Genomic DNA, 21,271 nt, shown 5'->3' on the forward strand with positions numbered 1-21,271 from the left:
CCACCTATACTCTTTCTACATGAAAAATAAATTAGAAAACAAACATTGTAGAAAAATAAAATAACATTTTAAATGTAATCATAACTCAAATTACCTTAAACTCCAAACCATCTATCTTTGAGCTCAATACGAACCTTCTTCCAAGTGGGACTGAGTTCATCATATTTTTGTTTCATGATTCGTGAGATTACATTGGAAGGTCCATTAGCTGGTGAAAAAATGTGTTCAAAACATATTGTCAAAATGATATATGATAATCATAACATATTGATGAATTACAATTATATTAAAATATACTTACTCTCCTCTTTTTGCATGAAGCAAGGGTCTTTGATCATCAACTACATTTCCAGACTCATTGTCAGGTGTAATAGAGTCTTATATCGGTGAAGGTTGATTCATAGTTGGCTCTGTAGAAAAGGTACTAGGATTTGATTCTCCTACATGATGTTTAATATCTTGTTCGTGAAGTGTAGGAAGTGGGGGTTCTTCATAAGATAGGATGTGTAGACTCCATAGTTGTTGGAAGAACAAACGAAGGGGGAATGTTGGTGTTGGGTAAAGATATATCATCAACACGAATACCTCGACCACCACGATTAGGTGGTCTACGACCACTACTCATCTGCAAGTAAAACATATTACATATATAAGATGTAATTAATACAATAATCAAAGTGGATCAATCAACTTTGAATAAACAAATAAAGTAATCATGATCAAAAGATTCAAACTTGATTGTGTTTTCTACAACCAAATATGTCAATTATCTTGCCTGTTATTCACTACAATTATGGGAAACCATAATAAAATTAATGTTAAACATAATTTGGAAAGGTATACAATCAATTTTAATGCATGAATTACCGAAGAGGTATCTGTGTCACTGAAATCACTCTCAATGTTATCCTCACTTGAAATGTATTCCTCCTTGTATTGTTCATCTATGTTTGTTTCATTTAGTAATTGTAGATCTACTTCTTCTCCCTCCCCCCATCAACATCAACAAGAGAATCATGAATGAATTCTGGATCAACATGTAGCACTACTTCAAGTTGTAGAAGCTCATCATCTTGGTATGAAGTGTCATGCTCAACCTCACTTACTGTGTTATCAATGATTCTAATACGAGCTTTTGTTTTAATTACTCCCAACCAACCTTGGTGTCCCTCTGGATATTTGGTGTAATAAACTTGATTTGCTTGTTGTGTAAATATGAACGGATCATATGCTTTATTATATCTCCGTGATTCTTTTATTTGAACGATCCCATAGTTCTTATATACTTTGGTTCCTATATTAGGAGTATTATCAAACCATTCACACTAAAAGAGAACTATATTCATTATTAGAAAGTCAATATACTCCAATTGAATAATATTAGACAATATTCCATAAAAATGTGACTCTGATTAACCATTGGTTCCTCGTACATAAACATCATAGTTAGTGGAATTCATGCCTTCACTCCAAAGAACAGTGTGAAATTTGTATCCATTAATAACATAGATCGGCCATGATTGAACTTTTCTCTTAGGACCTCATGCTAAATTAACCAATAATGGATCTTCAATATTATTTTCTAGATTTAGAAACTAAACAAAAGGTTATAAATTATATAATGTCTATCTAAAAAAAATTACAAAAGGCAAATTAAAAACCTACATATTGTTTGAACCATGTAGCATAATAGGATGAAATGTATCGGTCAATTTGAGCTTCTGAAGCAGTAGGACTAATCTCTCTTAAATATTCAACATAAATACTGCAACAAAGAAATTGATTATTCAAATCTCATGTAACATAATTAACTTTCTTTTCAAATTAGTGAACATCGACTTACTCAAAGTATGGTTGAACCTCTTCACTGTTTTGAAGAACATACAATTGGGCAACATCAAAGTCTCTTTGATTTAGATAATATGTCATGCTTTTTCCAATTGCTCTTCCTGGATAATTGAAAATTGAAATAGGAGGAGCACGTGAAGAACCCTTACCTACTTCAAGATTACAAGGGATCCTAGTCCTTCTTCTTTCAACATGATTAGGATAATAAAACGAGGCAAATGTAGATGTTTCCTCCACCAAGTAAGCTTCACAAATAGAGACTTCCACCCTGGCTTTATTTTTTACTTTCTTTTTTAAGGAGTGTAAGAACCTAAACAAGAATATGGATGCACATAATTTAAAATATTAAATAAATAAACTACAAATGTTATAATAATGATTAGTAATTGTATACCTCTCAAATGGATACATCCAACGATATTGGACTGGACCACCAACTTTTGCCTCGTAAGGTAGATGAATTGGAAGATGTTCCATGGAATCAAAGAAACTTGGTGGAAATATTTATTCCAATTTACACAATAATACAGGAATATTTTCTTCCATAACTCTTAGGTGTTCAACATTTAGTGTTGTCGAACTTAATTCTCTAAAGAAAAGACTAAGTTCAATAAGAACTTTCCAAATTGATTTTGGTAATGCGTCAAATGCAATTAGAAGCAAACGTTGCATGAACACATGACAATCATGACTTTTCATGTCATGTAACTTGCCTAGAGTAAGGTCAACACATCTACCCAAATTGGAAGCATATCCATATGGAAACTTCAGTTCTTTAACCCATTTACAAATAAAGACTCTTTGGGATTTCGTAAATGTATATGCTGCTTTTGGTTTGATAAGTTTGCCACCAGCAATGTCTTTTAACTCTAGCTCTTTTCGATTGCATATTTGTGCTACATTTAATCGAGCCTTGTTTGTGTCCTTAGTTTTTCCTTTGATATCCATCACAGTGTCAAACACATTCATGAACACATTTCTCTGTGTGTGCATAACATTAATATTATGACGTAAAAGTTGAGTTTTCCAATATGGCAACCTCCAAAATATACTTTGTTTCTTCCAATAATGTTTAATACCATATTCAGGAGTATTTTTTTGTTCTTCAAATTCAGCGCAAACTGGTAAATGTGCAACCCTATTCCAAATGTCAATACAAGACAAACATGGAGGAGGGGGATCAGTCTCAACAAACTTCTTCTTGAATTCATTTTTATTCTTCCTAAATTGATGATAAGGTGAAAGAAACTGACGATGACAGCCGAAAAAGGATATCTTGTGGCTATGACTAAGATAGAATGCCTTTGTTCTTTCTATACATATAGCGCAAGCAAGTCTACCAGAAGTCATCCAACCCGATAACATGTTGTAAGCTGGAAAGTCATTAATTGTCCACATCAAAGCAGCTTTCATCATAAAATTTTGCCTTAGTGACACGTCATAAGTCAATATCCCTTCAGTCCACAAGGTGCATAAGTCATCTATAAGTGGTTGCAAGAACACATCAATCTTATGCTTTGGATTTGAAGAACCTGAAACTAAGATTGTCAAAAACATAAACTCCCTCTTCATGCACATGGAAGGCGGAATGTTGTATGGGGTTAGGATAACTAGCCAACAAGAATAACTTTTTCTATATTGACCAAAAGGATTAAACCCATCTGCACATAAACATAACCTGACATTTCTTGGGTCTTGACTAAAATCTTGATGCATTCTATCAAAATGCTTCCAAACTTCTCCATCAGATGGATTAGACAAAATAGACGGGTCCCTTTGATTCTCACTATGCCATCTCATGTGAGTGCAGTTGCCATTGAAGAGTATAACCTTCTAAGTCTAGTAATGATGGGAAAGTACCACATTTTCTTAACAACACTTTTCTTTTCAATTCCCCTCCTAGTGACTGTGTAATATCGCTCCATTCCAAAAATAAAGCAATTAGTTATACTTTTATGACAGTTTTCCCTATAATACAGCATGCATCCTTTTGGACAACAATCAATTTTCGTACAACCCAAACCCAATTTTTCCACCGACTTCTTAGCTTGGAAAAAATTATTAACCATTTGATGATCTTTGGGCATAGTCTTCCCCATAAGTTGGACCATTATATTGAAACATCCTTCAGACATATTATAATCAGATTTCAAGCTTAGATATTCCAAAGAAGCTGACAATTCTTTCCCACAAGGGTGTTTGTGCAGCAGCAAGCATGTTAAAAAAAATTTGAGTTTCAAGATCAGGATTTTCCTCCATGTACTTATATCCAATAACACTCTTTGGTTGCATACAATGTGCATTTGAGGGCCCCACATGATCCATTATAATTTGATGGAAACAACCTAATACTTCTCTTTGTTCACAAGTTCCATAACATGAACTGACAACATCCACTGGGGGATTGTGGCAATTCTTCACCATGATTTGTCCACCAATAATAATTAAGCACGAATCCCTCTTTATAAAGATCCCATCCAACTTAATCCACATACTTGAAACTTTACAACTACATTTAATACAAGGACATCTTAACATTTCACCTTGTTCTTGAAACTTTTCTTGACTAATAACATATTGTAGGAACTCATACACTTTTTCTCTAAATTCCTCTGTCAGATGTTTGTTTATGTCCATTCTTTTATACATCCACTTTCTATCTTCGGGGATTTCCATTAATGCAATCTGACTACAAGAAATTCTAATGTATACACTTGTTTTAAGAGAGAGAAAACAGGACACTCAATGGAGAAAGTAAAAAATGAAAATATGAAAGTATTGGGTTGACAGGGAGAAGCATACCTTTGTTGGTTCACTTTGTAACTGATCTTGGGAGGAGGTGCTACTATTTATAAAGAGGTGCTGCTATCTATATATTTTTCCTGTAGACAAGAGAGATGAAGAAAGTCATATTGAATCAAAAGATCATTAAAATAAGTAAAACTGGCTTTAGCCTAATTATAAAAGTTTAGTCACCATATAGTCACTAAAAAATAGACATTTAAATATTTATTGTATTTAAGTGACTTCAACAATAAACTTATGACAATCATCAATCAGATGAGTTGTGGATTCAAGAGACAGTGTACAGAAAATAAGCATTATTAAGTTCACAATTGAATATTGCGAATACATGAACCATATAAAATAAAATAAACTAATAAAAATAACTTTTACTAAAGAAATGATTATTCTTGTTGGGCTAGAAGTTTAATTCGTTTATTTATACAACAAAGAAAAGACCTGTCAAGCCCACCGAGAGAGAAGGGTGTTCAATTAAGTTTGGACCAAAAAAGAATTCCATGCCCCGTCTATTTGACATAGCCTCCATTGTCGTGGAAACCTAAATGGTTATCCCCAAACCACAAGCATTATCAGGTTAGCAATGAAATGGTGTACCAAAGCTACAAGGTATTCCTTAGTGTATATGGGCATGCTTCTAATGGAAAGAGGGAAAGATTAGTGAATGCACAATCGGAGATTTTTAGTCTGTGAGGACCAAATGACATAACTTGTCTTTACATGAAGTTATAGTTTAAGGACAATTTTTTATTTTTTAGTTTACATAAAATTATGATATATAGAAATGTAAAAAAGGTAACTTTACCTTATAGCTTTAAAAGGAAATTTCAACAAACCTTAGTTGATTGATAACAAGAACTCCATTTGATGGTATACTGCATGAGATATATTGATATATATTATTTTTCAGCAATTAAACTTTTACTGGTCTATCATTTTTTTTTCATAAAATAAATATACACAAACCCAGTATTAATTATTTACAAATTAGAACAGGATTCATAAGTGACTTCTTAAAGAAAGATAACTAAATAAATTATACAGTCAAACAACATTATAATTTATAAGTATCATCATTAAACAGAAAATTGTGTTATCACAGTTCATTTAGGCCACACACATATGTTATCACATATGTACATTCCAATGATGCCCTAAAACATGTTAGTGGAAGTGAACAGGGAAATGGAAACAATTATGAAGTTAAGATATTTTAAGAATGTTCCATCAGGTTTGACTGATATTTACTAAGGCAACATACTGAAAGGAAGTTCGGAAAATGGTTAGTGAAAATAATTATCTCCAATCGTTTAAAGCACAATTCAGAACTTTGGGTTTATGTAATTAGCATGTTCATAGTGGAATATTGAATAGAACACTCTGACCTTGGCCTTGCATTATTAGGCTTAAGTATTGAGTCTGACATTCAATTTTCTCAACAAGGGGAATAGGGATCATCTATTAACATATGGAATATATTGTTCTCAGCAAGTGTAAAGAAAAGAACTAAACTTGTCTAACACAAATTATTGGGAGCATGTGATTTTCATCTCCTCATGCATTATGCAGTTTTAAAAAGATGAGTGTGAATTAAAGAAATAGATAATGTATGAAGTGAAGTAGTGGAAGAGAGAGAAGAGAAGTGGAAGAATGAGATGTATATAAATGAAGTAGGAGAAAGCAGGGTGGCGCAAAAATAATTGTTTATCATCTGGGGACCCCTATTTTCAATTTTAATTATTATTGATGATATTTTTTTTTAAAGAATCATTATCTAGGAACGAAACTCATCTGTGTTTGATAGGAATAAAAAAAAATCCTTTTTAAAGTGAGCCATATGAGTTGGTAACGTCATGGTGCATTGAAGTGACTCAAAACAATGAATAGCAGAGACTCAAATCTTTAAGACTTTCACCTCACACCACAAACCTGTGATATAATGTCTCACATCAATTACTAGTAGTATGAAGAAGAGGAGCATGGTAGAGATAGAAAAGAGGAGCATGGTAAAGATGAAAAGAAGAAGATGTACTCACATTATAGAAAAGAAAAATGCAGAGGAATCTCACATGCAGAAAATGAATAGTGCAAGAAAGAAAAAAATGAATCTCACATCAATTGTTGATTCAATAGCAAGATACCAGTATAAAACACATGTTTGTGTTAGTAAGTACAAAAGGAGTCCCAAGAGAAAATGTGTAGGAAACGAATGAAAATAAATTTTGAAATAGCATTCCCTTGTACTTACCCATTACTTGTAACACTCAGGATTCTAAGTCAAGCAATAAAGATGTCACTTGCCTCCTTTGATAGGTCAAAATAAGTTGTAAAAGTCTCAAGCATTTAAGTTTTCAAACAAAAGTAAAACACCAAAACTTTCATCTTTTAGTAATAAATACTTAAATACTCGAGAGACAACACAAAACGCAAATAACTAGTAAATTGTAACATATAGATAGTGTTTTGTCTGAAATAAGGTGTTTGTTTGCTTTGAAACAATCAATTATAAGATATTTCTGAGGTTCGGGAATAACAAATTATTTCTGTAAATACATTATTCCTGCAAATAACCATATCAAGTGTTATAAGTTTAATTGATTATTTTAAAACTTAATAGGTTAAAAACGTGTCCAGACTAGAAAATTGAAGGGAAATTAATTTCTCTTAGTATTTTAAAGGGTTTAGTGTTTTTAGGGTTCAAAGTTATCAAATATGAGAAGAGGAAGGAGAACAGAAGAGTATCATTGTCCCTGTCTAACAACACTACATTAGTTACATCTGTAAAGGAAAAAAATGATGGCAATCAACATTAACTAGAAATTACCTTCTTCCGCAGCATTAATTACTAAAAATGATGGTTTAGTGTTTATGCAAGATGCTTTACTTCCATGGGAACCAACAATGGCAACTTCTTTTATTGTTGAATCAAAGTACCTCCATTCGCACATCCGCTCACACCTCTGCTTGCACCTCTGTTTGCACCTCTGCTCGCCTCCGTTAACACCTTCGCTCGCACCTCCATTGCCTCCATTCACCTCCGCTCGCACCTCCACTCGCACCTTCGTTCGCACCATGACCACCACTTGTAGCTTCCTCCTCACCTCCAATGGCTCTGTAAAACATACCCTCTTCGATGTCCTAAAATTGATTTAGAATCAATATCCCAATCCGAATATTTTATCCAATTACATTAGGAGTGAATAAAACAATAGAGAAACACATTTCTATAAAATTTAAAAATGAATATTAAATAAGTATTGAAATACCCATGACAATAAGTATGAATATTTTAATTGATTAATTATTTTTCATACTAATACAAATTTCATTGTTTTTAACTTGTAGAGATAGTTATTACCTTATGTTAATAATTTTTATTTAAACAACTTTTTTTAAAACAAGTGATAAAAGTGCTATTAATAAAAAAATATTAATAATTAAAAAATTATTTACAAATTAATTATGAAAATGTATTTATTTTTATAAAATTAAATTTATTTTAAAGAGATAATTTTATTTAAATTTAATTATGTATCGTAATTTACTTTTTTTTAAATGATTCATTTTATTAATAATAATATTTTTTATGTAATTTTTTTAGAATTTGTATTTTAGCTTATATTTTTAAAAAACTATTTAATTAATTTTATTTAAATTTAAGAAATTACAAATATAATTAAAACATATTTTTTAAATAGAAAAAGAAACCATTAATACTACTAATTATTTTTTAAATTGATGACTACTCATGAATATCTAAAGTGTGATCCTTTTATAGTTTTTTAAAATAAAAATGAATTATTATTATTAGTAGTAGTAGTAAAATAAATAATTACATTTAGTGACCAAAAGAAATTCGATGGCTAAAAAATAAACGTATTTGGTGGCTGATTCGGTGGCAAAAATAAATAATTATATTTAGCGACCAAAACAAAATCGATGGCTAAAATAATAAACAAATTTGGTGGTTGATTCGGTGGAAAAAATAAACAATTATGTTTAGCCACACAAAAAAATCGGTGGCTAAAAAATAAACATATTCGGTCTCTAATTCAGTCGCAGATATATTTTTCTCAATTTATTCAAAACAACCACCACTTTAGCGACCAACGGTTTTGTCACTCTCATGTTCGGTCACTCATTCGGTCACAAAACTAACTAACATTATTAATAATTCAGACAGTCACTATTTCAGTCGCAAATTTGACACTATAGGTATTAGGTGGCTATTTTGGCCGCAAATTGTGAGCATTTTTTTCGGTCGCTGAATTCGGTGACTAAATTGTTATTTTCTTGTAGTTAATGTTCAATACAAAAAGACCTTGATCATAGTATCCCTTCCTCACAAAAACATTGTTTTTTGTCATAACAATCTTGTCAGATTCAAATGACATTTTAACCTCAACTTTGCTTAACAATGCCACATAGATCAAATTAACTCTAATTGATGACACATGTAGCACACCACTCAAAGCCAGAGTTTTATCAGATGTGAGCTTCAAAAGAACATTTCCTTTTCTAGGACATGAGTTATCCTGGAGTCACCGAGATAAACTTGTTCTTCTCCATGCCTCACACTTGTGTAGGAGGTAAGCACATTTTTGTTTGCACAGATGTGTCTGGTAGCCCCAGAGTCTACCACCCATTTGCTCACATTTGTCACAAGATTTACTTGTGAAACGACTGCCACAATTGTATTCCCCTTCGGCTAGATTTGCCTTATGAGGATAGTCGTTTTTGGCCTTATGTCTGCACTGAGGGGCATGAGGACCTGACTTTCCACAAACAAAGCAATTACCTTTTTTCTTGAAAGTGGGGTTAGTTCCATTGTGACGAGAGAATTTATTATTATATTTCTTTTTGTGATCATATTTTTTTCTCGTACCGTTTTGGAGCTGGTTTGTCTTCTACCACGTTTGCTTTGACAGACAAATTTTTGACCTTTGCAGTAGCACACTCCTTCTTGTTTGTGTCTTCAGTGATGATGTGTGTGATCAGATCTAATAGGGACATTTGTTTGTGTCTGTGCGTCAGTGGTTGTTTGTAATCTGTCCAAGATTGCGGAAGCTTTTCGATCAAGAGTTCAAACACAAACCTTTTTTTGACGATGTCTTTGGCAGTGTATTTGAGGATAAGGTAATCCCAAATATCTTTTGCTTCCTTGTAAGAAGCATAGACATCGAACAGATTGTTAGATAACACATTGAGTAAGGCATGACGACATACCTTATTTGCATGGATCCAATCATCAATTTGTTTCGTAGTCGTGTTTGAGTCGAGTTTAGAAGTTGTAAGTGCAAAAGCAACTCCATACATGTCCAATAGGGTGGACACGCGTTCTTGCTAACGTAAATTATGACCGGTGAAGACTTCAATTTTTGAGACATCCGGAAATGGTTTCACAAAAATGGCTTGCGTTGCGGAAACAACATTTGACGTTTCTGGAGCAACGTTGTTGTTGTTGTCCACATTTTCAGCCATAAGTCCTTACGATTGTAGTAATTGAGGCTTTAAACACGAACAAAATTGATTTCCCGAGGCGTTATCGATCATTGTCCGTAAGGACTTATCCGCGGTGTATTGCGCAAGTCCCCTAGGATACAACAGGAACTTCCTAGAAATTTTCGAGGATCAGAACTAGCAAGTTACTCTTAAAAGAGTAAGAACCCAATAAATCCAGGAAAATATTATAATAAAATAAAATAGTAAATGAAGAGAGAGAAAGAGAAAAAGGTGAAAAGGTGAAAGGAAAAAAAGGTGCACGATGGTGGTTTGAAGAAGATGGAAAACTGTGAGTGAGAGCTGTGTATTTTGGATGAAGGAAACCTTTGTTTATATAGAGGGAAAAATGTAACAGCCCCAAAATTGTCGCACTAAAAAATCGAGACCCTCCCAATCGAAAACGCACACAATTTCGAACTTGTTCTTTCGCAATGAAGAACCTCAAACGCAAACGTTGTCCCTTCGGAATCCACAATCCTACCTTTCAAACGCACCAATCAATGGAAGAACAGACCCTATTGCTTCGACAAACCCTTTCACGAGCGCACTCCAGTAATCCTTTCAAAAACGCACCTTCCAAATGCTATAATTTATTAATTTTTCCAACTCAGCAAGTGGGACCCACACACTCTTTCTTTAATATTAAGACTGTCATGTCAGCTAGTTGTATTATGGAACAACGTTATTAGAGGTGTCAAAATACACTACAAGAAAATCATCAAATAGAAACCAATTTTTAGAGACCAAAATAATTAGTTGCAATAGTAACTAAATTAGATATCATTTTAGAAACTAAAAAAAAATTGGTTTTTAAATTAGTTTCTATTATTGTTAAATAGTTTCTAAATTGGTATCTAATTAACAATCAAGGTTTTAACTACCAATTATTTATATTCTAAATTTGGTAGCAAAAACATTTGTTGCTAATTAGATACCAATTTAAAAATCATTTAAAAATCATTTAAAAATTTATTTAGTCCCTAAAATGATCTATAATTAAGTCACTATAGCAACTAATTAATTTTTGTTTCTAAAATTGGTTTCTATTTCATGATTTTCTTTGTAGTGATATAATAGGTAATCTTAAATAAAAGATAACAACTACCATAGAATGTGGGTTATACCAAAAAGGAGAAACCACGAAAAGAAATTCATTTTATCTCAACCCTATTCATGAAATAATAACACTCTCAGGTAGTAATTATAATAAAAAACTTACAAATGACTCTCTTTGAAAATAATCAAGTTATCTATTTTAGGGTGAGTTTTTAGTTTTTATTCAACACCTAAATCATTTATATAAAAGGAAAGTTAAGAAATAGAATTACAAATCAAATAAACTCTTCAAATAACCCATACAACTCTTTGAGCATGAAGATTAACAATCATAGTGTGTTTATACATATATATCAAACTACTTCTCCTTTTTTACCTTTTATTTTCACACATAGTCCAGATTAGTTATTATAATAGTTAGATTAAGAAACTATATATAAAGCGCAGTAAAGAATAACTCGGTAAGAATTATAAGAAAAAGAGGCATTAGATAAGAATAAAGGGTCTCTCTGTGTCTTGCATTACAGAAAAATATATGATGACGAAGAAGAAGAAGAAGCACAAATTGCCAAACGAACCCAAAACCTGGGCGGGCAAGGTACTGATATGTATATATATAGAGAGAGATTGATAGATACATAATGTGTTTTTGGTTTGGGGGAACACAACACTAAACCCCGTCGTTTCTTGCTAGTTTAATCTTCCCAACATTGTAACAACTGAACAATTGAATGTTACTAGGAATTCATGCCTAATATTGCATGTGTGTTTTCCCCGAGTAAGGAACCCATCTAAGGCTAAATCAAACTACACACGTAAAAAAATATGTAAGGATGATCACTTTGCAACTGCATGCTCATCTAAATCTGATGCAATCTTCTTGTCTTCTGCTTCTTCTCCTCCGTATTCTTCTTCTTCTTCTTCTTGATGCTGCTGCGGTGGCACAGAAAATATTGATTTTGTCTGGGAGCCTGGATTTAAGGGGGAGCGCGGTGACTTGGGCAACTGTACCCTAGAAACTCCGGTGTCAATGGGGTAAAGCTGTGCAACTTCTTCCATGCCTTCATCAAGATACACCACGTCCTGCATACTCAACTGATGGTACTCCACAATTTCCCGTAGAAAACGATTCTCCCGAGCATACACCTCATTCTCACTGGCTAATCGACCCTTCTCCGCAAGTAGCGTCTCTAGTTGAAGCCGGATCTTCTCCATCACAACATTCTTAAATCAATTCACACTTCAATAAGAAAACTTATAATTCATTTTCAATACTAATTAACTAACCAAATCATCGTCTGCACGGTTTACGTTTTCTCCCTTCTCGCTACCCTCGCGGTCCCGGAGTATTTTGTTTTCTTCTTCCAGTTGAGCACACCGGGCTTTGGAAAAAGCCAAATCTGCTTTCACTGTTTTTAGCTCCCGCAGAAGTAATTTTGCTTTCGCAGCCGTTGCCATTGCCACCTGCCACCCATCCAAAAACCAAACACCAAAACTTGCGTCTCATGTCATTATTAAAGAAACCAAAACCATTGAATATGAATTGCATCAAAGGAAAATCAACAGAACATGAATTCATAAGTTTTTTGACTGCACGAAGCAGTATATGACAGACAATTAAATTACGTAGTTGCTAGTGCCACCTTACGTCGCGAGATGCCTTGAGTTGTGTATGGAAAGTTTGAGGATCTCCGGTCTGCGCCGGTTGCTGCCATGGATTCCACGTCCCTGGAGCTTGATGTGGCTTTGAGTTGGACGGAGACATTCCTTTTAGCTTGATTGGAGATCTGGGACCTGATGCTTTACTCTCCATAGTCTCCTGATGAAGCATCATAATAAGAAACAGATTTGAAAAGTACGGTGATGTAACAACAACAATAATAATAATAATAAGAAGAAGAAGAAGAAGAAGAAGAAGGCAGTAGAACGTACGAGAGGAGGAGCAAATGTATTGAAAGAGTGTGTTTTGAGTTTTTCGGAGGCGATGGCGCTGTGGTGTGGGTGTGGGTGAGGGTGTGGGGATGACTCATCATCCTCCAGAATTTGTTTGGCCTTCTGAGCGAGAACGCCCCACACACCGGATTTGGAAACATCCGCCACCACGTAATTGTTATCACAGCTCTGCATGCATGCGCGCACCAGAAAGTATTGATTGTTATGAAGTGCAATGCATGGAAATGGAAATGGAAATGGCGTGGTAAGAATGAATTAACCTTGGATCTGTGATGGTCATGTTGAGATGCGGGGAAAGCAAAGTGAAGAGAGGGATCACGACGAGCAGCAGAGGCTTTGATGGCCTGAGCAGCGAGGGAGGGTGAGGAGGAGGAAGAGGAAGAAGATGGAGTGAAGGATAAGGAAGAGGAGAGAGAGGGAAGAGGGTGAGCATCTGCATTAGCATTAGGTCGAATCTCTTCCTTGAAGGTGGAAGTCCTTGATACTCCTTGTCTTCTCCTGTACGCCATTGCCTTGCCTTGTCGTCGCCACCACTGCCACCGCCGCAACACCACGATGATCACAATCACAATCACAAACACAAACAGAACCAACCCTTTCTCTCCCACCTTTCAACTCATATATTAAATCTCACCATCCTTTAACACACAAATGGCTCATTCCTCTACGCCACCTTAAACGTAGGATTCGTAGCAATTCACGTCCACTCTTAACTATATTTTACCTTTTCTCATTCCCCTCCCCTTCTATCCATCATACATCTATTACATATCTTTCCACCAATTCACCACCATAATTAACTCAAATAATAATATATCATTCATTACAAATTACTTTTTAAATCATGTAAATATTCAAGATATTCTAACTAACACTTCCTTAATCATTTTCAATCTCTAAACATTCAAATTTTATGTATTTGTCTAAATCAATTGATATAAAAAAATTTAAAGGTTAAAACTTTTAAAAAGATATAGAAGAATATCAATTTTCACAAAATTAAATTTGAAAATTTAATACTCTCAAATTCTAAAAGAAGTCAGGCATGTTAAGTCTGTATTTTCATAAATTTTCCTATATATAATTTCGTAAAAAGTTTATCCATCCTCGTGAGTTTACAATTTCTATATTTTATTTTAAATTTACAAATAACATCATGGATAAGAGATTTTTTTTTTTTATTAATGGAAAAGAGAAATATCAAATAATTTACACGGGACAAGGAAATGAAAAAATTATGTCAAAAAAAATAATTTAGACCAATTTTATATTCATATAAAAATATATTTTGTCGAGATTACTTTACATTGACTTAGAAAAATAAAATGTGAGTTGTATATTGATGTAATATTAGTTATTGTTTTTGTCGCTAATACTATTATATAACATGAAAATGATAAAAATAATGTAAAGAAAAATGAATTATACTTAAACAATGTTTTATAGGATTTTGCATCAAAATGGTGCAATTCGTTGAATTTATTATATAAATGAATAATTTTTTTAATTACGGATTTGATAACTTGTATCATGGTAGCATGAGTTTTCCCTTAAGAAGTTGTGTTAGAAGAACATGACTTGTTGGTCCACTCGTTCCAATGTTCCATAACTTTGGTTAAATTTTTTAACTATGATTAATTAAAGTTATGTTGTAATCATACGACTTTCACATTACTAAAGTCGTGAGGCAATCTCACATCTTCCTTTGTATTCTTTGTGCCTTAGAAAAATAATGGTTTGATTTCATACTTATAAGAGATTAAATTAATCATTATTAATAACAAATAAATTGTATAAACAACACAAAATTCTCATTAAAGTGCTTACTAATCACATCAAAGTCTAATATTTATTACGAGTTAGGTTGCCATTGACGTGTTTGGATGTCTTCATTTTCTTCCTCTATAATATCAAATTTCTCTCTTTCAACAATAATAGTAAGTTGAGAATGAGATTGAGATTCATGTGAATGTTAAAAATTGGAATGAGATGGTAATATATTGGGAATCAAGTAAAATTGTATGTGTTGGTTGAGAACAAGATTGGGATGCAAGTGTATTTGAGGATTGAATGCATTTGTAGGATATAGGAATCAAACTCATATTCAAATATTTGCGGATTGTTTAGTTGAGGTGTGAAATTACTCATTTTACTTCAAAAGACCCTTAACATTAGGGTTTTTATAAAAAATAAAACAATGTTAGTTTAGAAACATACATGTAATTTAATTCTTATAGTACAAAACAAAAGGTTGTCTTAAGATGCTTTAGGAGGTTGAGATGTAAATGAAGGTTGAGTACTAGTAGACCAATGTATTGTGTGGGGTAAATGTTCATTACTAGGTTGTGCATTATGATCATGCATTAGAGATGCATGCTGAATTATTGTTCTTAAAGCTTAGAGGCTTCCTCAAGGTTCCTATAAATCAATAAATAATTAGTGAGAATGCTACCAAATTTAGATAAATGAGATAGAGGTGGACACACAATATTGTGATTAGTTGCATTTGTAGATGAAAGTTGAGAACTATTGCTATTTAAGTGGTTAGAACTTGGCAAGAACTTTCTTAGTGGAAAGTTTTTTCATCTTCAAATATCCTAATAAATAATAACATTAGTGTAAGAAAATCACCAATTTAATAAATAACATTAAATATTGTTAACAAATCATGAACTGAAAATCAATTGCAATAGCCCAAGAGAGAAAACATGTTTAGTTGAGTATATCATAACAATGAATGAATTAACCATGCTAAAAACATATAGATTTTTATATACATTATCAAATTCTTCTTCCCCCTTATAAAATAAGGATTTGAATATTGATGAAAAACATCACAATTAAGCATTTGGCGTCGATGATAGTGTGGATTGTGGTAGTTCTTCAAACATTGGTGGTGTTTTAATAGTTGTAAGAGCCTAAATGTTGGGTGGTGAGGCTTTAGAGGGCAAAGAAGAGGGGATACTATCAATATAGTTTGAAATAACACTAATAATATTCACTTGTGTTTGTTGCATAGTTTGTGTCAACATTATTGAGAGTTATGAAAATTGATTTGTTATAGCTTATATGTACCTTCATTAAGCTCTACTTTTTTTGTTCAACAAATTGGCACATGGTTTCACATTATTATTCTTTTGACATTGGAGAACGTGTTTTTATTTTTCTTTTTGTTGTTGGAGACCTAAAGTGATTATTTCAATCATTTTCTCCTCAGTGACTCTTGTGGTGTAGCATAAGATAAATGCTTGACCTTCTTAAATGATTCTTGGTTGTTGGTTGTTTTCATTGTGAGTGAAATGCCTTCAATAAGAGCTACTTGTAATTAAGCTTCCAATGAGTTCATGGTTGGGGACCTCTACTTCATTGGTGACTAAGGCATTCTTGAACCAAGTGATATCTAAAACTAATTTATTACTCAAGAGACGGACACATGGATGAACTATTGATGAAAGTAAAGATTTTGGTTGTATGAGACTTTTCTTTTTTATGGGGAGTTGGATGCATGAGATTGGGTTTGATAAGGTGTTTCATGTGGTGGAAAGTAAGAGTATATTGGCAAAAAGTATGTCACGCTAGACTTGTCCAACATGGTGTGTCTAGTGAACTATTAATCGATAGCTAAAACTCTGGTAGTTAATTAGATATCAATTTAGAAAATATTTATCAATAATAGAAACTAATGTAGATATCAATAATTTTTGTAGTCTCTAAAATACTATCTAATTTAGTCAATATAACAACTAATTATTTTTGTTTCTAAAATTGATTTTTATTTAATAATTTTATAGTAGTGATACCATCTAATTAGTTTCATGTTCTACAAGCATATAAGAAGACATTTATAAGACAAGAAGACTAAACAAGGATGGTCTACAACTGATAAGATACAAACTTATTTAAATTTATCAAATTGTTTAAAGTGTACGAAAGTTTATTCACATATTTTTGTGAAGAGTTTGACACAACAAACATAATGTTTTGAGATGATATACTGGATATATTGGTGTCATACAAGAAAAGGAATATAATAGTGAGAGTTACTTTTACTTTAAGCGCAACAAGTTAAGTGCAATATAAAAAAATGTAAGTTAAAAGGCTATCAATATGTAATAATGCTCCAATACTTTCAACAAAAGATCCACATACTATTAAGCAACAATAATTTCCCAAGGTTTATAAATAGAAGTTTTAACCTTCTAACATTAAAACTATAACTATGATGTTAATGTATCTTTTTTGACCAGTGTATGTCGTGAAATTTGGTTTAGAAAAGTACAAATATTTCAAAAGAGGGTATTGTAAAACATAACTTATCTTTAGACAACTATTTTGTAAGTGATTAACTTGAAAATAATAGATTTACGTAAAATAGAAAATAAAATATCAATTTGACACCGTAGGTAACAAGCACATATCAATCAAATTTACTTAAAATGTCATACTTAAAGAACATTGAAAAACTTGTATTTAGTGAAAGATAAATTATTTTCACCATTTATAGCATATAAGAGAATTAACAATAACATTCCATTCTAACTTAAAATTAATGTACGCTTCATTTTATAATATAATATGTTATATTAGTGTTTTCTTGCTCAATAAAAAGACAACAATAAAATCACTAAAAAGTTAAGTTAAATCATTAAAGCAATTAGCTTAAGACTCAAATTTTTATTTTTTGTTATACATATTATATATAATAAAATATTTAAAAAAAAAACATAATTTATTAACAAGGAATATCAAGCCTAATTTCAACCCCAACTTTTTCTAAATATATTGGGCTAATTTGAAAATATTGTCTAACACAAAAGTCCTATACATGATAGTGGGCAAGTCCAAATAAATTTAGCACATATCGAATTTTAATGTCTCTTAACCTTTCACAAAGGATTAGACAACAATAAAGACATTTAATCTCAATGTATAATTACAAGTGATCTAATCATTATTGTCATGTTGAATGTGACTTAGAAAATGTAAGGTGCAAAAATTGCATACCAAAACTCTCTAATAATCCTTTTAAGCAGAAAATTGCCATATCTTTTCAGTAAAGTCTCATTGTAAGAACTTATGATACTTTGAAAGATTTGATTGGTTAAGTTATATTAGAATATATATTGAAAACAAAACTAAAAATTATAAACCATTTTGGTCTAATTTTAACAAATTCATAGCCTCATTAGAGAAACTATCCTCATTTATTTGACACATTGCTTTACAATAAAAAAATTACACATTTTAAGTGAAACATGAAGTTATTTTGCATCTAGCATTCATCTTAAACAAAAAAAAAAGCATTATTACATTATATGGTGCAGTTTGTGATTGAAACTCATAATTGTTTCCAACATTGATTATAGAACATTACTAGATTGATAATTCTAATAGGTTTTCTTGATTAGCTAATTTTGATCCGCCCAATAGCATCCTCTTATACTTATCAATTTCTTCAGTCCTTTATAATATAAATAAGTAAAACCTTTTGTGTAAGGTCATGAATAACGTGGCTCAAAACAAAATCTCTTGCTTAAGAACTCTTTATCACACCTTACGGGCCACTTGTGATATCCCCAAATCTTACCGTTTAAAGGATTGCAACCTTTCTTGTTTAGAACATTCAATATCCCTTTAACTGCTTCCCTTCCACCAATCTCTTCTCCTAGACTTCTTATTTCATTAGGATAACTAGGAAAATGATCCAAATGATAAGATATCATGGAAGAGGTAGTGACTATATTGAAAGTATCATTTTCTGTTTTGTATGGAATGGAAGTAGTTGCCGTGAGAATTTTACATCCAAGAAATTTCCTTTTGGCTATATTTTGGGCAATAGGTCCTAAATCTTTGGCAAACAACATCAAACTATCTTTATAGTCATTATCTTGTTGATCAACCTATGTAAAACATGAGAAAAATAACAATGTTTAATCATTCTACTTTAGAATTTTTATGCATTTTGTTGAAACATATTTACACATTAGACAAGGAGAAAATAATACTCACATGTTGAAGGAGTTTTAGTTGACCATTTATTATTGGCAGTGTAGAGTTGTCCTTGTCAAAGTGCAATGGTTTATATGTGTCACGCCTATCAGTCTCTAAAGACTTGCATTTGTTACACTCCTTAGTACCTAATAGATAAAAGTTTGTTAAATAAGCAATTTTGTTTCTTTTTAGAAATTAAAAAAAATACACACATGATGTGAAAAATAGTTTTTCTTAATGAAGAATACATAAAAGGTATTATGACTAAGTTTGAGAGGGGGAAAGGGTCGTAAGAAATCATTTTCATCTTTTTAATTTATAACTAGGAGAATGTTAAAAGAAGTAATTAGTTGGTAAAATATCAAACTCATTATAAGAAGGTTTCAAAATAAAATAAAAACTAAGATAATAAACTTAGAAGTTATGAAAACACATATTAAGGTCAATATATAGTTTATGTTATTTTTCATGACCACACACAACATAAAATAAAACGTCACAAAATTTATTTTCCAAACCATAACCTTCACTCTTACCTGTAGTAATCACAACATTTTTGGCATCAAGATGATTTGTCTTACAACTTCTTTTATTTAATGTACTACGAGCCGAACACAACATAGTTTTTGAGGGCACACTAATATTTATTTCATTGGATTTCAAGTTTCTTGAATTCCTAAAATCCTTTTGATTACTCCGACCTGTTTTTCGCTTTGGTTCAGAATATTCCATTTCAAACTTCTCAGGATTCTTCCTTAATATATCAAAAACTTTCTTAGCTAGCTCATTTATAACACGAGCCTGCAAAATTAATCATTTCATTAAGGTAAGTTAGATTTTTTAAAGCAAAACTTGGATATAGAAGTTCATTAACTTTATATTCCATACCTGCCTAAAATATATGGTACCTGAAGAATTAAAACGCATTGCATTGCCAAATATTAGGAAAACATCATGCTGCATGATGAGTAAAATATCATGTATTAAAAGATGAATCAAACTAGTATAATAATTTCTATATATATTTGTGTGTGTTATGGTTACTGATAATTTTAGAATAAGAAGTTCTTAACCTCAAATTGTTCTAGAGTCTTGTACATCCTCTCATGTAGTTTAGCCCTAATGGTGCCAAAATCCATAGGTTCTTCTATGATAGCATAATAATCTTCAACCTTGTTATATAATTCCATAAAAGAGTGAATTAGAAGGGAAAGCCATACAATAATATCCATAAGATTCACAACTAATTATGGCCACACACCTCATTTGGATCAACTGGTTCAACAAATATTTCATAGGTGTCTTTCCTGTATGGTTTAAAACAATTTTTAAATTACAAGAGGTAACCATATCTTCAAAATGATACACACCAACGATAAAAGTAATCTACACCTTTGTAAAGTGTCAAGTACAAGTTGAAGTATTCGCGTCTCAGGCAAAAAACTTGAAGATGCCAATTTTGATGGCTTATCTGATTCATTATCAATCATTTAATAAATTGAATGCATTATGAGTGTCATATAAATGTACAATTTTATTCAAATGTAATGCCACCTTTGTCGATGGTGTAAATCAATTTATGATATAAGACCTTTACTCACCATCACAAATTGTCTTTTGAATATCACAATGGCTAGAATGCTTCACATCCTGTAGAATGAATGACTTGCGAATGTGAACTAATATAAGAATTTAACAAAGTGTGAAAAATGTAACATAAATAAGAAATATTACTTGATTTGTTGATGGTTTGAGTTGTTGGAGTAGCCTCAATTTTGTGTTCTTTCTACCCCTTGTTCGAAATGCAGGTCCTTGATCACTATCTAAATGTTGTCTCAATAAATGATCATGAGACTCAATCTCTAGTGTAGATAACCGTGGACTTCTCCTTTGTCCTTCTGTTTTTTGCAATTTTCTGTTATAATAAGCAATTCTATAAAATGTAAAGGTTACATACAATACAATTTACTAACAAAATGAACACTAAACTCACCTTAATCTACCCATATTATGTCGGTAAAGAAAACAAATGATCAAGTCTTCAAAAATAAATAATAATGAACATAAATAACTCTCAATATCTATATATATTTAATGTATAATTATTATTGCATTTAAC

General features: G+C 31.9%; 2 protein-coding genes and 1 pseudogene across 2 annotated transcripts; all 3 read right to left on the reverse strand.

Moving 5' to 3' along the window:
- Positions 1-490: 490 nt before the first annotated feature.
- LOC150024233 (uncharacterized) lies at positions 491-4,524 on the reverse strand (annotated as a pseudogene).
- Positions 4,525-11,681: 7,157 nt separating this feature from the next.
- LOC137818856 (uncharacterized) lies at positions 11,682-13,768 on the reverse strand. The gene is made up of 5 exons (XM_068622483.2): positions 13,422-13,768; positions 13,141-13,329; positions 12,857-13,027; positions 12,496-12,672; positions 11,682-12,414 (listed from the first exon to the last, which is right to left on the reverse strand). The coding sequence occupies exons 1-5, from the start codon at positions 13,668-13,670 to the stop codon at positions 12,046-12,048; spliced, it is 1,155 nt and encodes a 384-aa protein (XP_068478584.1). The 5' UTR covers positions 13,671-13,768; the 3' UTR covers positions 11,682-12,045.
- A 4,766-nt stretch (positions 13,769-18,534) lies between these two features.
- LOC137814089 (uncharacterized) lies at positions 18,535-21,159 on the reverse strand. Its single transcript, XM_090296307.1, is given in 11 exon segments — positions 18,535-18,608; positions 18,611-19,061; positions 19,171-19,298; positions 19,689-19,953; positions 20,041-20,109; positions 20,226-20,324; positions 20,414-20,459; positions 20,545-20,623; positions 20,754-20,802; positions 20,887-21,067; positions 21,146-21,159. Coding segments are annotated over 11 exon segments (1,455 nt in total).
- Positions 21,160-21,271: the final 112 nt, after the last annotated feature.

The sequence above is a fragment of the Phaseolus vulgaris genome, chromosome 10 (genome assembly GCF_051622355.1).
Source record: "Phaseolus vulgaris cultivar YP4 chromosome 10, ASM5162235v1, whole genome shotgun sequence".
In the NCBI taxonomy this organism is placed as follows: Eukaryota; Viridiplantae; Streptophyta; class Magnoliopsida; order Fabales; family Fabaceae; genus Phaseolus; species Phaseolus vulgaris.

Bases quoted from the DNA above. Each gene is read 5' to 3' on its own strand.
- LOC137818856 (XM_068622483.2), bottom strand. From the start codon at position 13,670: ATGGCGTACAGGAGAAGACAAGGAGTATCAAGGACTTCCACCTTCAAG. The intron at 13,028-13,140 runs GTACGTTCTACT...ATGCTTCATCAG, and splicing joins ATACATTTGCTCCTCCTCTC to GAGACTATGGAGAGTAAAGC. The intron at 12,673-12,856 runs GTAAGGTGGCAC...GATGGGTGGCAG, and splicing joins AACTCAAGGCATCTCGCGAC to GTGGCAATGGCAACGGCTGC.